The sequence below is a fragment of the Hyperolius riggenbachi genome, chromosome 9 (assembly GCF_040937935.1).
Source record: "Hyperolius riggenbachi isolate aHypRig1 chromosome 9, aHypRig1.pri, whole genome shotgun sequence".
Taxonomy (NCBI): domain Eukaryota; kingdom Metazoa; phylum Chordata; class Amphibia; order Anura; family Hyperoliidae; genus Hyperolius; species Hyperolius riggenbachi.
Window position 1 is genome coordinate 116,135,427 of NC_090654.1, and position 17,826 is coordinate 116,153,252.

Genomic DNA, 17,826 nt, shown 5'->3' on the forward strand with positions numbered 1-17,826 from the left:
GGGACACGAGAGGTAGGGGACCAGAGTTCAGCTGTGGGTTTAGAGCAATTGTGAGGGGTGGTAGGCCAGAGTGAAAAGGTGAGTTTTGAGGGCCTTCTTGAAGGTGTCGAAGGAGGGGGCTGCCCTAATGGGTGGAGGTAGGGAGTTCCATAGTGTTGGAGCGGCTCTTGAGAAGGCGTGCCTGGGACTGGGTGATGTGGAGGACGGTCAGGCGAAGTTCATTGGAGGAGCGGAGTGAGCGGCTTGGTGTGTATCTCTGAGTAAGGCCTGAAACACACCAGAGGAGTTTTTCTGAGCGTTTTTGAGTTTTTAAATCTGCTGCTAAGGTTATCCTATGTGTCTGTGCACACTGGAGCGATGAGGTTTTGTAAAAAACCCCATAGCATTACATTGGGAAGAGGTTTTGAAACCTCTAAAAGCTCTTCCCAATGTAATGCTATGGGGTTTTTTACAAAACCTCATTGCTCCAGTGTGCACAGACACATAGGATAACATTAGCAGCAGATTTAAAAACTCAAAACGCTCAGAAAAACTCCTCTGGTGTGTTTCAGGCCTTAGATCAGAAATGTAGGTTGGACAGGTATTGTGGACGGATTTGTAGGTCAGACACAATATCTTGAATCTGATTCTGGACTGGATAGGAAGCCAGTGGAGGGATTCACGGAGGGGAGCCGCCCTGGTGGAGCCGATGGGAGGAGTGGATAATTCTGGCAGCCGCATTCATGATGGACTGCAGTGGGGCTATTCAGGTCATAGGGAGACCAGACAGAAGGGCATTTCAGTAGTCGAGGTGGGAAATTATGAGGGCATGGATGAGGAGTTTGGTGGTGGCAGAGGTCAGGAAAGGGCGAATCTTACAGATGTTATGAAGGTGGAAGTTGCAGGACTTTGTGAGGTTTTGGATGTGGGGAGTGAAGGAGAGTGCGGAGTCCAGGGTGACACCCAGACAGCGGGCTTGAGAGGTAGGGCGAATGGTAGTGTGGTTAACAGTGACCTGCACATCTGGGTGGTCCAGGGTTGACTGGTTTGGGAAGATCATAATTTCCGTTTTGTCTAGATTTTGTTTCAGGAACCTAGCGGACATCCAGGAGGAGATGGCAGATAGGCAGGAGGAGACCTTGTCCATGGTAGGTAGTGGTGGATATGTCAGGGGTATGGAGGTAGATTTGGGTGTCATCTGCATACAGATGATAGTTAAAACCCATGGAGGAGATAACCTTGCCAATGAAGGATGTGTATAGGGAGAACAGTAGAGGGCCAAGGACCGAGCCTTGGGGGACTCCCACTGAGAGGTGGTTGGTGATGGACGAGGACTCATTGAAGGAGGTTGTGAAGGAGCGGTTGGAGAGGTAGGATGAAAGCCAGGTCAGGGCGAGATCGTGAATGCCCATGGATTGGAGGGACTGGAGGAGTAGGAGATGATCTACTGTATCAAAAGCTGCTGAAAGGTCAAGGAGGAGGAGAATGGAGTATTTACCTTCAGCTTTAGCTAAGGCAAGGTCATTGACTACTTTGGTGAGAGCCGTTTCGGTTGAGTGGGCAGGCCGAAATCCAGATTGCAGTGGGTCTAGTAGTGATTTGGCATTGAGGTACTGGGTCAGACGTTTGTGAACTCCTTCCTACTCAAATTCCTAACACTGATGCCCTGATTTCTCAATACTCTTAAAACACGTATTTCCCATAACAGATAGCCCTAATTTTAAAGAGGAGCTGTTAGCTATACTATGCCAGGAGAAAAAACCACATATGTAAGTTGACAAATACTTGCTCTACTTACATAACATGTATTACACTGTCCAAGTTTTGATTTCAATAAAATCTATATAGTAAATAAAGAGAATTCTGTTGTAGGCAGTTGCCATCTTGGCTCCCACAGGTTGAAGCCAATCTTGATGTAATTTCCTCCCTTACTTCCCCGGCATCCCCCCTTCCTCCCTGCAGCATTACATAGTGCAGCAGAGAGGAATAAAGACAGCGCACACAGACTCCCCTTCTTATGATTCCAGGCAATGGAGTTTCCATCTATACTCTGCACTACGGAGGGGAGATGCCGCAGGGAGGAGGGGGGATGCTGGACTAGCTGGAGTGCAGGGAGGGGGCGGACGGTGGCACACTTCGGCGGTCAATCAGAGAGGCGTGGGAGGAATAGAGGCTTCAGCCAATCAGATTGAATTAGCTGTGTCTGAGGGGAAGGGGAGGAAAGTAAAGAATGAAAAAAAAAAAAAGGGGGGGCATGCACTGCAAATTCCTTAGTGCGGCAGATGTACGAAATAAGAGTCAGGGTAATTGGGAAATGATATTCTTCTGGAAAAGAAAAGTGAGATCGATTATGAACGTTTGGATTGCCTGTTTACTTGTTTTACTTATTTAACTGATAAAAATAGAGAATTAATTTTGGATTTTATGCCTGACAGTTACTCTTTAAAACCTTGTACATATGTGTAAGGAATTCCACCCGACAGGGATCAGTACCCTAGCCCTCAGGCGACACTGTAGGCTGACCCTATACAGCCGTATCTCTAGCCTGCAGGCTAGCGATGTGTGTGTGGGGGGGGGGGGGTGGAGCAGAACAGTTGTAACAGTGGGTGTGGTCAGTGGGGACAACAAAGCTCTTGGCTGTCGCATTGGCTAAAGCAATCTGTCAGGCGGATCCTCATTCTCCCAAGGCCTACCTCCTTTACTCTCTTACTCTCTAGGCATGGGAACTGATCTAGAGCCACACCTTTTCCAGGGCTGGATGTCCTGTGCATCCTCTGCAGCGGCCACTAGCTGTCTACTGCCTAGTTCTCCTGCAGGAAATCAAGACAGGTGGAGAGAGGCCAGTTGAGGATAGATGAGACATCCAGCGTTGGAGTTGAGGGTCTTATCTGAAAACCCAGTACAGCACATAGCACTGCATCTACTGGGGGTACACTAGACCACCAGGAAATGAAAGCTATGTGGGTAAGGGGGGAACATTGTGTGCGTATGTACATGTCGCCAGTGAGCGCCGGAAGAGTTGAATGACGGCTCTCCCTGCTACCCCAAACTCCCTGGTGCTGTTCAATACTATTCCCCCTCTGAGTTTTTGCAACTCGGAGGGAGATGTAATTCAGCGTCTGACAACCGCCGGAGCCCCAAATTACCCTTACACGCCCCACGTAGCATTGCTGCTATGGGGCGCCTGGCTCACTGCCGGGTGCCGAAATTTCCTGCTTTGGGAACGTTAGACCACCACCAGGGAATATTGTGAGGGATTTAGGGGGACCACCAGGAAGAGCTATGTGGGTGTACCGCAAGATCACCAGGGAGGTTTTTTTTTTTTTTAGGATGGGGGGGGGGTAACTATACCACAAGGGAAAGTTTTATATAAGGATTGAGGGACCATTAGACCTCCATGGAATACTATAAGGGAGGGGGGACTACTACAGGGAATACTGTGGTGGCACTAGACCACCAGGGAACACTGCATTTATGGGGATACTCTGCCCACTTTTGTTTGGTGGTGCCTTATGTGGGAAACACTATTTTTTTGTTTTGCTCAAAAAGCTTTTTTTCAGCAGATTGAGATTAGGAGTAGGGAGCTACGTAGGTTTGCCGAGTATGGGGACCAGAGATTTCTGATAGCGGTCCTGGATGCATCATACATACATGCATGCACCCGGCTGGCCCTGTCTGCCGCCTTGGTGCACGGCACTTTGATAGGTGCTTTCTGATTGGTGCTGCCTGGTCAAACTGCAGACTCAGTCACAGGCAACGTGCTGTGACCTAGCTGCAAGCTGTGAGAGACTTCAGTGATGCTGGATTGGAGGAGAGCGGGATCCTTGATGGCTGCCAGACAGTGCCTGCACTTGAGGGTGAGACACTGCCTCGAAACCACATTTAGCCTGACTCTGAGGACGGATGAGCTGAGGTCTGAGGTGGCCGCTAGAAAAACTTCACTGGTAGAAAGGTCATGGGGAACTAGAGGGATATAGAACTGCCTGGGTGTTACACTCAGGGTATAGTAATGACTTCTTTACCTATCATTACCGAGTATGTATGTGGCCTGTAGGGGGGCTGGATGGTGTAATGATTAAAGGCTCTGTGTGACGGACGAGCCGTCAGTGCGCAGAAAACGCAGCCGCAATCTACTTCCTGCCTCGGTTGTCGTTGCACTGCCCCAATCAGAATCTCATGTCTGTGGACACCAGGCAGTCCAGCCTGGGGAGTCTCTGCTGTCTTCAGGGGAGTAGTTAGCAGAGTTCTTTCCATGAAGCCTGTGCCCTGTGACTTGCTAATGAAGCCAGAGGGGTAACACTCAGATGTTAATTAACAAACCAGGAGTCTTTTCAGAGCCAAGGAAGCTATTCCCAGCAGGGGGCAGACTTAGCGGAACCATTCAGCCAGGATAGGGAAACATAGAGTTATGATCTTTATGCATGTTTTAGAAGTACCATACATCGGAGAGCTGTGGGAGTTATATCCTTCTGCTGGTCCGGATCTTGTGAGTATTTTGATATTAAATTGGGGCCACTGGCAGAATCAGAACTCGGGGAATTCCACCGTTTTTTAGCCGGGCATGCAAACATGCCCAAGTTTGATATCATATTAATCGGTAGGTTCTGGGGATCGAGAATATGTAATTATTATTTGTGTGCCGGCCGCGCAGGTCTGCCTAGGGAACATGTCAGGATTATGAGGTTGCTAAAGCCCCTGCCCAGATGTGATTACCATAGTCCGGCCTGGGGGCCGACTCTGGAAGCCCGCCTCTGATCTCAGCTCTATTAAAAGTGAATAAGCTGCCTGGGAAAGGGGTCCTCCCATTCCATCCATATGAGAACATCCTGCTGCCAGCTCAGAGGACATAGGGCTGGTGGCCATTTTGCTGAACTTTGAATGAAGCTCTGAAACAAAGGAACATGTGCTGGCGGCCATCTTGATTGGCCATCTTCTGTAACCTGGAACAAAGGATTCTGCTGAACTTTGATTGAAACCGTTTTGCTTGAACTTTCTGATTTTCCCACAAAGGACATCTTTCCAGGAACTAAGTATTTTTCTCCCTTCTTTTATTTTTTATACTGGCTATTACTGTCTTAATAATTGTGATTTTAATAATTGTCTGTATATATTAATTATTTATATTGCGTGAATAAACGACTTTCTCCAAGTCATTCACTGTCCGCTACCCTGCTTATCAGCACACACACAGAACTGATCCCGGGTCTCTGAAGATACGCTACTGTTTGTTTGTTGTTGGCTAGACAGAATACCGTGTGTTTAACCGTTTTATTCGCAGGACTAGTCAGTCAGTTAGTGGGCTCCACGGTCCCATGGTAACCGCGGTGGTGGCAGTTTACTCTGAACCAGTAGGTGACGTTGTAATTACCCGTGTCTCACAGGCTCCCTTCTGAGTTGTCTGCGGCTAATTCTTAACGGTTCCTGCGCATTGACTGCGACCAGAGTTCGCACGATCTGTGCGCTGGCACCGTTTAGAAGGCTAAGTGCGGTCAGCCACTAGGGCTCCTGTGACAGTGTTAGGCAGCGGTTGGGACCTGTGTTGTGCTGAAAGTATCTGCGATAGCGCTATCGAGAAACGAACTAATTCGTTGGTGTAGCTGGAAGGCAATATATTTTTTATATATACAGAGAGACTGTGTAGCCAGTACCCCTCCCCAAAAGTTTTATTTTATTTGGCATGGAAATGTCCGGGAACTACAAGCTCATGGCCGTATCCGACCTGGAAAATCTTTGTCAGCTGCGGGGCATTGACACCCTCCGCAGGAACAAACAGGACATGGTAAATGACTTGTTTCAATGGAATACCCAGCAACCGCGGGAGCTGGATGTGTCTGCTGAGGTAGACGCTGCCCCATCTGACTCAAGGCAAGGGGAACCAGAGGCTGAAGATCCTAGGCGTACAGAGGTTGAGCATCCTGCGGGCCCTGTTGCAACAGTTACGCCAGAGACTGTCAGTATGGACCCCAATCCCAGAGTTTCTGAAAGTACTCGCCTGGAACCGGCCAGTACTGGACTGTCCGTTTGTACTGATCCGCTAATGCAGCAGGCATTACAAAAGCTGATGGACACTGACCTGGACAAGTACCTGCAGTACATGCGTGAGGAGCACCAATCTGCAGAAGCGCGGACAGAGCGCCAAATGCGGGAGGAACGGGAGCGGCAAGCTGCTGCTGCTGAACGCCACGCGGAGAGGGATGCCGCTGAGCGAGAACGGGAGCGCCAACGACAGCATGAGCTAAACATGGCAAAAGTGCAACAGGCCAGCCGGAGTTCACCGCCCAGCCTCCCTGCTGAAGGAGCTGCACCACCCGTAAGTGCAAAATTTAAATTTGCTAATATTGAAAAAGACACAGACATTGACTTGTTTTTGCGGTCTTTTGAAAAAGCATGCCGTCAGTATCGTCTGTCCCAAGACCAGTGGGCCAGACATCTGACACCTTTGCTGCGCTACAAAGCGCTTGATGCCTTCGCAGAATTGCCTGCGGAGAAGGATAATGATTATGCTGCTATAAAAGACGCTATCATTACTAAGTACCAGCTGACGCCAGAAGCCTATCGGAAAAAGTTCAGGGCCTGGCAGAAAAAGTCTTCTGATTCGTACCGAGATGTGGTCAGCAGCTTGCTCACCACACTCCGCCAGTGGACACTAGGCCTCACCAAAGGGTCTTATGGCGTCCTGGAGGACTTGATAGTCCTCGAACAATTTCTGAACATTTGCCCTGCTGATGTACGACAGTTTGTGTTAGAATGCAGGCCGGCTTCAGCCACTGTCGCTGCAGACCTTGCTGAGACTTTTGCAACTACCCGGGTGGCTGATACCCGCAGAACTGTCCCATCCAGCTGGAGAGGAGGTCAGCCCAATACCTCGGCAGACCCTCCTGCCCCTGTGAGCCATCCGCCACAGAGGCCACCCAGCGCAGCTGCTGCACCCAGGCCTGCAGTGCCTGGAGAGGTCACCTGTCACTACTGCCGCCAGCCCGGACACATGAAATTCGACTGTCTGGAGCGGAGACAGACACCACCAGCACCTGGATCATCTGCATCACCTGCACCTCACCCACAGCAGAGGCAGCCCGCCAGCGAACCACAGCCTGGATCATCAGATTTTGTCCTGTTTGCCCGCGGAAAGGAAATCCGCGACCGAACCGACCAGCAGCAACTTGTTAGAGTGAACGGAAAAGTTGTCACCGGATTTCAAGACACCGGAGCTGACATCACGTTAGTTCACTCACACCTTGTGCCAAAGGAGAGCATCAGCTCCAGCCGATCCCTTGCCCTTACTGGAGTAGAGGGCACCCTTTTTCACATAGCCCACGCGACAGTGAAGCTGGATTGGGGATTAGGGATCCATGAAAGGGTTGTTGGGATTATGAAGGATCTCCCAGTCCCTGTGTTGCTGGGGACTGATTTGGGCAAGCTTGTGTCCTACTATGAACCTGCCACGACCGCCTTGTCGCTCACGGAAGGAGACGGACCCTCCACCCACCACCAGGTACTTTATACACTTGGGGGAGCACCAGGGGGAGGCGGGTTGAATGTGCCCAGTTCAAGGGTACCAGGTTCAATAGTGCCTGCTTCAAAGGCACCTGAGTTTGATGTACAGACTGTCTGCTGTGATGATGCTGTAACTGTACCTGAGTTTACTGTACAACCTGTCTGTAATGAAAAAATGTCTATACCTGTCAATGTCATTACTGCATGCAATGATGATTTGAGTAATGTCCGTCTGTGCCATTCTGACAGTGTACCTGTGCTAGCAGTACCGCGCAGCTGCACTGCTCAGAACCCGAGCTCAGAACAGGTGGAGGGGGTTCCGGCCTCCTCCCCCTCCTCTGACCGCAGGGATGAGACCTTTCAGCCGCTGGCCTCGTGTGACATGAGCCAGTTGGCTGAAACTGACAGCGCCGTATTTTCAGCCGCACTACAAAGTGACCCAAGCCTGGAGGTGCTCAGGCAGCAAGCCGCTGAGCCCCTCGCAGACGGGGCCGCTTTCAAGGTGTACTGGGAAGGTGGGAGACTGTACAGTGAGTCTGTACAGCCCCCTACAGGTAGATCCCACGCGAATACCAAATGGCTTGTGGTCCCGAGTGCGTTCAGGGGACATGTGCTGAAATCCGCACATGGTCATCCTCTGACAGGGCACTCGGGTGTCCGCAAGACACTTGCCGGTATTCGGAACCAGTTTTATTGGCCCCGAATGAACAGGGATGTAGCAAACTACTGCGTGGCATGTGCCGTCTGTCAGGAGCTGGGAAGGTCCAGGGATTCCCGCGGGGTTACCTTAGGTCCACAGCCACTTAGCAGGGGAACCCTGCGTGGGCTGGCTGTTGACCTAACCAACCCACTGCCCGTGTCAGCAGTCCCGGCAGACACCACGTCCGACTGCAGTGGCGCAAACGCCCTGTCCAGAACGGTCCATGTCGGGTCAACCCTGAGGGTAGCAGACCGCGACCGGTCCAGGGGAACCGAGCCCCGGGCTCCAATAGGTTTCCCCACCGCACCGGCAACCCGAGACCCGTCAGCCAGGTTGGCCGACACCGGAACGCTGATGGGCTGTCCCGGTGTCAGGGGGAACTAGACCCAACAGCGCCAATGGCTGCTACGGAGGATGTCTTGGTGACAACCCCCTACACAGCATCGGAAAGGGGAGGTGTGACGGACGAGCCGTCAGTGCGCAGAAAACGCAGCCGCAATCGACTTCCTGCCTCGGTTGTCGTTGCACTGCCCCAATCAGAATCTCATGTCTGTGGACACCAGGCAGTCCAGCCTGGGGAGTCTCTGCTGTCTTCAGGGGAGTAGTTAGCAGAGTTCTTTCCATGAAGCCTGTGCCCTGTGACTTGCTAATGAAGCCAGAGGGGTAACACTCAGATGTTAATTAACAAACCAGGAGTCTTTTCAGAGCCAAGGAAGCTAATCCCAGCAGGGGGCAGACTTAGCGGAACCATTCAGCCAGGATAGGGAAACATAGAGTTATGATCTTTATGCATGTTTTAGAAGTACCATACATCGGAGAGCTGTGGGAGTTATATCCTTCTGCTGGTCCGGATCTTGTGAGTATTTTGATATTAAATTGGGGCCACTGGCAGAATCAGAACTCGGGGAATTCCACCGTTTTTTAGCCGGGCATGCAAACATGCCCAAGTTTGATATCATATTAATCGGTAGGTTCTGGGGATCGAGAATATGTAATTATTATTTGTGTGCCGGCCGCGCAGGTCTGCCTAGGGAACATGTCAGGATTATGAGGTTGCTAAAGCCCCTGCCCAGATGTGATTACCAAAGTCCGGCCTGGGGGCCGACTCTGGAAGCCCGCCTCTGATCTCAGCTCTATTAAAAGTGAATAAGCTGCCTGGGAAAGGGGTCCTCCCATTCCATCCATATGAGAACATCCTGCTGCCAGCTCAGAGGACATAGGGCTGGTGGCCATTTTGCTGAACTTTGAATGAAGCTCTGAAACAAAGGAACATGTGCTGGCGGCCATCTTGATTGGCCATCTTCTGTAACCTGGAACAAAGAATTCTGCTGAACTTTGATTGAAACCGTTTTGCTTGAACTTTCTGATTTTCCCACAAAGGACATCTTTCCAGGAACTAAGTATTTTTCTCCCTTCTTTTATTTTTTATACTGGCTATTACTGTCTTAATAATTGTGATTTTAATAATTGTCTGTATATATTAATTATTTATATTGCGTGAATAAACAACTTTCTCCAAGTCATTCACTGTCCGCTACCCTGCTTATCAGCACACACACAGAACTGATCCCGGGTCTCTGAAGATACGCTACTGTTTGTTTGTTGTTGGCTAGACAGAATACCGTGTGTTTAACCGTTTTATTCGCAGGACTAGTCAGTCAGTTAGTGGGCTCCACGGTCCCATGGTAACCGCGGTGGTGGCAGTTTACTCTGAACCAGTAGGTGACGTTGTAATTACCCGTGTCTCACAGGCTCCCTTCTGAGTTGTCTGCGGCTAATTCTTAACGGTTCCTGCGCATTGACTGCGACCAGAGTTCGCACGATCTGTGCGCTGGCACCGTTTAGAAGGCTAAGTGCGGTCAGCCACTAGGGCTCCTGTGACAGTGTTAGGCAGCGGTTGGGACCTGTGTTGTGCTGAAAGTATCTGCGATAGCGCTATCGAGAAACGAACTAATTCGTTGGTGTAGCTGGAAGGCAATATATTTTTTATATATACAGAGAGACTGTGTAGCCAGTACCCCTCCCCAAAAGTTTTATTTTATTTGGCATGGAAATGTCCGGGAACTACAAGCTCATGGCCGTATCCGACCTGGAAAATCTTTGTCAGCTGCGGGGCATTGACACCCTCCGCAGGAACAAACAGGACATGGTAAATGACTTGTTTCAATGGAATACCCAGCAACCGCGGGAGCTGGATGTGTCTGCTGAGGTAGACGCTGCCCCATCTGACTCAAGGCAAGGGGAACCAGAGGCTGAAGATCCTAGGCGTACAGAGGTTGAGCATCCTGCGGGCCCTGTTGCAACAGTTACGCCAGAGACTGTCAGTATGGACCCCAATCCCAGAGTTTCTGAAAGTACTCGCCTGGAACCGGCCAGTACTGGACTGTCCGTTTGTACTGATCCGCTAATGCAGCAGGCATTACAAAAGCTGATGGACACTGACCTGGACAAGTACCTGCAGTACATGCGTGAGGAGCACCAATCTGCAGAAGCGCGGACAGAGCGCCAAATGCGGGAGGAACGGGAGCGGCAAGCTGCTGCTGCTGAACGCCACGCGGAGAGGGATGCCGCTGAGCGAGAACGGGAGCGCCAACGACAGCATGAGCTAAACATGGCAAAAGTGCAACAGGCCAGCCGGAGTTCACCGCCCAGCCTCCCTGCTGAAGGAGCTGCACCACCCGTAAGTGCAAAATTTAAATTTGCTAATATTGAAAAAGACACAGACATTGACTTGTTTTTGCGGTCTTTTGAAAAAGCATGCCGTCAGTATCGTCTGTCCCAAGACCAGTGGGCCAGACATCTGACACCTTTGCTGCGCTACAAAGCGCTTGATGCCTTCGCAGAATTGCCTGCGGAGAAGGATAATGATTATGCTGCTATAAAAGACGCTATCATTACTAAGTACCAGCTGACGCCAGAAGCCTATCGGAAAAAGTTCAGGGCCTGGCAGAAAAAGTCTTCTGATTCGTACCGAGATGTGGTCAGCAGCTTGCTCACCACACTCCGCCAGTGGACACTAGGCCTCACCAAAGGGTCTTATGGCGTCCTGGAGGACTTGATAGTCCTCGAACAATTTCTGAACATTTGCCCTGCTGATGTACGACAGTTTGTGTTAGAATGCAGGCCGGCTTCAGCCACTGTCGCTGCAGACCTTGCTGAGACTTTTGCAACTACCCGGGTGGCTGATACCCGCAGAACTGTCCCATCCAGCTGGAGAGGAGGTCAGCCCAATACCTCGGCAGACCCTCCTGCCCCTGTGAGCCATCCGCCACAGAGGCCACCCAGCGCAGCTGCTGCACCCAGGCCTGCAGTGCCTGGAGAGGTCACCTGTCACTACTGCCGCCAGCCCGGACACATGAAATTCGACTGTCTGGAGCGGAGACAGACACCACCAGCACCTGGATCATCTGCATCACCTGCACCTCACCCACAGCAGAGGCAGCCCGCCAGCGAACCACAGCCTGGATCATCAGATTTTGTCCTGTTTGCCCGCGGAAAGGAAATCCGCGACCGAACCGACCAGCAGCAACTTGTTAGAGTGAACGGAAAAGTTGTCACCGGATTTCAAGACACCGGAGCTGACATCACGTTAGTTCACTCACACCTTGTGCCAAAGGAGAGCATCAGCTCCAGCCGATCCCTTGCCCTTACTGGAGTAGAGGGCACCCTTTTTCACATAGCCCACGCGACAGTGAAGCTGGATTGGGGATTAGGGATCCATGAAAGGGTTGTTGGGATTATGAAGGATCTCCCAGTCCCTGTGTTGCTGGGGACTGATTTGGGCAAGCTTGTGTCCTACTATGAACCTGCCACGACCGCCTTGTCGCTCACGGAAGGAGACGGACCCTCCACCCACCACCAGGTACTTTATACACTTGGGGGAGCACCAGGGGGAGGCGGGTTGAATGTGCCCAGTTCAAGGGTACCAGGTTCAATAGTGCCTGCTTCAAAGGCACCTGAGTTTGATGTACAGACTGTCTGCTGTGATGATGCTGTAACTGTACCTGAGTTTACTGTACAACCTGTCTGTAATGAAAAAATGTCTATACCTGTCAATGTCATTACTGCATGCAATGATGATTTGAGTAATGTCCGTCTGTGCCATTCTGACAGTGTACCTGTGCTAGCAGTACCGCGCAGCTGCACTGCTCAGAACCCGAGCTCAGAACAGGTGGAGGGGGTTCCGGCCTCCTCCCCCTCCTCTGACCGCAGGGATGAGACCTTTCAGCCGCTGGCCTCGTGTGACATGAGCCAGTTGGCTGAAACTGACAGCGCCGTATTTTCAGCCGCACTACAAAGTGACCCAAGCCTGGAGGTGCTCAGGCAGCAAGCCGCTGAGCCCCTCGCAGACGGGGCCGCTTTCAAGGTGTACTGGGAAGGTGGGAGACTGTACAGTGAGTCTGTACAGCCCCCTACAGGTAGATCCCACGCGAATACCAAATGGCTTGTGGTCCCGAGTGCGTTCAGGGGACATGTGCTGAAATCCGCACATGGTCATCCTCTGACAGGGCACTCGGGTGTCCGCAAGACACTTGCCGGTATTCGGAACCAGTTTTATTGGCCCCGAATGAACAGGGATGTAGCAAACTACTGCGTGGCATGTGCCGTCTGTCAGGAGCTGGGAAGGTCCAGGGATTCCCGCGGGGTTACCTTAGGTCCACAGCCACTTAGCAGGGGAACCCTGCGTGGGCTGGCTGTTGACCTAACCAACCCACTGCCCGTTGTCAGCAGTCCCGGCAGACACCACGTCCGACTGCAGTGGCGCAAACGCCCTGTCCAGAACGGTCCATGTCGGGTCAACCCTGAGGGTAGCAGACCGCGACCGGTCCAGGGGAACCGAGCCCCGGGCTCCAATAGGTTTCCCCACCGCACCGGCAACCCGAGACCCGTCAGCCAGGTTGGCCGACACCGGAACGCTGATGGGCTGTCCCGGTGTCAGGGGGAACTAGACCCAACAGCGCCAATGGCTGCTACGGAGGATGTCTTGGTGACAACCCCCTACACAGCATCGGAAAGGGGAGGTGTGACGGACGAGCCGTCAGTGCGCAGAAAACGCAGCCGCAATCGACTTCCTGCCTCGGTTGTCGTTGCACTGCCCCAATCAGAATCTCATGTCTGTGGACACCAGGCAGTCCAGCCTGGGGAGTCTCTGCTGTCTTCAGGGGAGTAGTTAGCAGAGTTCTTTCCATGAAGCCTGTGCCCTGTGACTTGCTAATGAAGCCAGAGGGGTAACACTCAGATGTTAATTAACAAACCAGGAGTCTTTTCAGAGCCAAGGAAGCTAATCCCAGCAGGGGGCAGACTTAGCGGAACCATTCAGCCAGGATAGGGAAACATAGAGTTATGATCTTTATGCATGTTTTAGAAGTACCATACATCGGAGAGCTGTGGGAGTTATATCCTTCTGCTGGTCCGGATCTTGTGAGTATTTTGATATTAAATTGGGGCCACTGGCAGAATCAGAACTCGGGGAATTCCACCGTTTTTTAGCCGGGCATGCAAACATGCCCAAGTTTGATATCATATTAATCGGTAGGTTCTGGGGATCGAGAATATGTAATTATTATTTGTGTGCCGGCCGCGCAGGTCTGCCTAGGGAACATGTCAGGATTATGAGGTTGCTAAAGCCCCTGCCCAGATGTGATTACCAAAGTCCGGCCTGGGGGCCGACTCTGGAAGCCCGCCTCTGATCTCAGCTCTATTAAAAGTGAATAAGCTGCCTGGGAAAGGGGTCCTCCCATTCCATCCATATGAGAACATCCTGCTGCCAGCTCAGAGGACATAGGGCTGGTGGCCATTTTGCTGAACTTTGAATGAAGCTCTGAAACAAAGGAACATGTGCTGGCGGCCATCTTGATTGGCCATCTTCTGTAACCTGGAACAAAGAATTCTGCTGAACTTTGAAACCGTTTTGCTTGAACTTTCTGATTTTCCCACAAAGGACATCTTTCCAGGAACTAAGTATTTTTCTCCCTTCTTTTATTTTTTATACTGGCTATTACTGTCTTAATAATTGTGATTTTAATAATTGTCTGTATATATTAATTATTTATATTGCGTGAATAAACGACTTTCTCCAAGTCATTCACTGTCCGCTACCCTGCTTATCAGCACACACACAGAACTGATCCCGGGTCTCTGAAGATACGCTACTGTTTGTTTGTTGTTGGCTAGACAGAATACCGTGTGTTTAACAGTTTTATTCGCAGGACTAGTCAGTCAGTTAGTGGGCTCCACGGTCCCATGGTAACCGCGGTGGTGGCAGTTTACTCTGAACCAGTAGGTGACGTTGTAATTACCCGTGTCTCACAGGCTCCCTTCTGAGTTGTCTGCGGCTAATTCTTAACGGTTCCTGCGCATTGACTGCGACCAGAGTTCGCACGATCTGTGCGCTGGCACCGTTTAGAAGGCTAAGTGCGGTCAGCCACTAGGGCTCCTGTGACACTCTGCCTCTGACGCAGGAGACCAGGGTTCGAATCTCGGCGCTGCCTGTTCAGTAAGCCAGCACCTATTCAGTAGGAGACCTTAGACAAGTCTCCCTAACACTGCTACTGCCTATAGAGCGCGTCGTAGTTGCTGCAGCTCTGGCGCTTTGAGTCCGCCAGGAGAAAAGCACGATCTAAGTTATTTGTCTTGTCTTACTATAGTGGGCAGACAGCGAGGCGCTGTCACTGACCCCCAATAAAAATCTGGCAAGCAAGGCATGGATGTTGGGGGGGAAAGGGTGGGGGGAGCGTCAACAGTGATGGGAGATTAGTAAAGATGTGTTACCTGACTGAGGGAGAGGGTGGTCTGGTAAAGGGGGAAGAGGTATCTGAAATGGAAGAGAGGCATATATGAGGGATAAGTAGAGATGGGGGTGAAGGGGAGGACATAAGTGTGTGTGGGGTGATTTAGCCTTGGGGAATTAAGGTGGCCATACATCTGTTGACTTAGCAGTCGATCGACCAAGCAGTTTCATAATTATCAAATCGAATGAAAATTGGTGCCACCTCAAGCATCCCCACTCGAAGATTTGACTGATTTGAAGCAGAAATTGTTCAGATGGATCAATCTGAGATGCTTGGAAAGCTTAGGTCAATGTGGTTGATTGGGTGCGTGGCAGTATCGGCGTGCGATAATGACGAATGACAGGCACAGCAGAAACCCCCGTCCGTTGTTTCTCCAAATGTATACATTTCAATGTATATAGGTGGAATTTTACTTTTTGACCACTAGATGTCCTGTGTACTGTGAATGAAATGTCCTTTAAACCACCAGCAAGCAATAAAATACTCAAAATAATTTTGATAGTACTTTTTTTACCTACTGCTTGGTACTTTTTTCAGTTGCAAAGTGCTGAAAAGTTATTTTAAATAAAAGATGAAAAATTATCTCCTAGGTGAAAACTCAGGAGAAAAAGTTAATTGCGTAGATACATTGTCAATAAAATGCATTTTAAGCCACCAGCAAACAATTTTGAGAATACTTTTTCACCTACGGTACTATTTGATACTTTGCACAGTGCTGAAAAGTTATTTTAAACAGAAGATGAAAAATAAGAACAATTTAATTGAATAAGGGTCTTTGAGCATTATGCCAGCCACACCCTCTCCCAGCAATCTGAGAGGTGTGATGCATGGAAGCCCTGCCATGCCTCTCAGAAGATAGCATGGCTAGGCAATTCTGAGGGAAGTTATTAACCTACCTGTAGGTTTTTGATTCATATTGAATGTTTTTTGTATCCTCCAGAATAACAATATCGTAATACAACATTTTGTCTTTATTTTTCTCACAGATCGTTGTGCATCAATGAGGATGTTAGAAGGCCTAGACTGTGGCAGCCCTGTGTCCAGTCAGGATTTATGGGCGGAGATCTGTCCATGTGCTCCAGACGCAGAGGAGCAAAGTCATGAAGTAGCCTTTTCAGACTCCTTTCTGGGTTCTCCCGTCACTGAAACCAGTCATGACAATACATGTGCCACTCTTAGCTACATTCAGAAGCCCTGGGCTCCCTTACAAGATTCTGAAGTCTATTTAGCATCTCTAGGTTAGCAACTATATCCTTATCTACTGATTTTGTGTCATTTCTTACGTATCAGTATTCACAAATGTTACTCATGATTTATCTACACACAGAGAACATTGTAAGCACTTTTATGCAAACGTGAACCCAAAGAAACCTGAAACATATATTCCTACTCCTAAATAGGATTTTTCTTCTTCCTGTTTTTTTTTTTTTTTTAACAATCCAGCAGTAGTATTTTGTATTTGAAAGCTAAAAACATGAAGTTTTCCACATCTTGTCACATTACTGCCACAAACATGCATCAATTTTATTGGAATTTCACGTGAAAGACCAATACAAAGTGGTGTACACGTAAGAAGTGGAACGAAAATCATACATGCTCCCAAACCTTTTTTTACAAATCAATGACTGCAAAGTGGGGTGTGCGTAATTATTCAGCCCCCTGAGTCAATACTTTGTAGAACCACCTTTTGCTGCAATTACAGCTGCCAGTCTTTTAGGGTATGTCTCTACCAGCTTTGCACATCTAGAGACTGAAATCCTTGCCCATTCTTCTTTGCAAAACAGCTCCAGCTCAGCCAGATTAGATGGACAGCGTTTGTTAACAGCAGTTTTCAGATCTTGCCACAGATTCTCAATTGGATTTAGATCTGGACTTTGACTGGGCCATTCTAACACATGGATATGTTTTGTTTTAAACCATTCCATTGTTGCCCTGGCTTTATGTTTAGGGTCGTTGTCCTGCTGGAAGGTGAACCTCCGCCCCAGTCTCAAGTCTATTGCAGACTCCAAGAGGTTTTCTTCCAAGATTGCCCTGTATTTGGCTCCATACATCTTCCCATCAACTCTGACCAGCTTCCCTGTCCCTGCTGAAGAGAAGCACCCCCCGAGCATGATGCTGCCACCACCATATTTGACAGTGGGGATGGTGTGTTCTAAATGATGTGCAGTGTTAGTTTACCGCCACACAGCGTTTTGCATTTTGGCCAAAAAGTTCCATTTTGGTCTTATCTGACCAGAGCACCTTTTTCCACATGTTTGCTGTGTCCCCCACATGGCTTGTGGCTAACTGCAAACGGGATTTCCTATGCTTTTCTGTTCACAATTGCTTTCTTCTTGTCACTCTTCCATAAAGGCCATCTTTGTGCAGTGCACAACTAATAGTTTTCCTATGGACAGATTCCCCCACCTGAGCTGTAGATCTCTGCAGCTCATCCAGAGTCACCATGGGCCTCTTGACTGCATTTCTGATCAGTGCTCTCCTTGTTCGGCCTGTGAGTTTAGGTAGACGGCCTTGTCTTGATAGGTTTACAGTTGTGCCATACTACTTTCATTTCTGAATGATCGCTTGAACAGTGCTTTGTGGGATGTTCAAGGCTTCGGAAATCTTTTTGTAGCCTAAGCCTGCTTTAAATTTCTCAATAACTTTATCCCTGACCTGTCTGGTGTGTTCTTTGGACTTCATGGTGTTGTTGCTCCCAAGATTCTCTTAGACAACCTCTTAGGCCGTCACAGAGCAGCTGTATTTGTACTGACATTGGAATACACACAGGTGCACTCTATTTAGTCATTAGCACTCATCAGGCAATGTCTATGGGCAACTGACTGCACTCAAGCCAAAGGGGGCTGAATAATTACGCACACC

General features: G+C 49.7%; 1 protein-coding gene across 3 annotated transcripts in view; it reads left to right on the forward strand.

The window, feature by feature from the left end:
* CCDC32 (coiled-coil domain containing 32) overlaps positions 1-17,826 on the forward strand; it is a 44,457-nt gene that overhangs the window by 5,081 nt on the left and 21,550 nt on the right. For all 3 annotated transcript variants that reach the window (XM_068253391.1, XM_068253392.1, XM_068253389.1), the window contains exon 2: positions 15,951-16,202. In XM_068253391.1, coding sequence (XP_068109492.1) covers positions 15,951-16,202 — 252 coding nt within the window. The remainder of the gene's footprint in view (positions 1-15,950; positions 16,203-17,826) is intronic.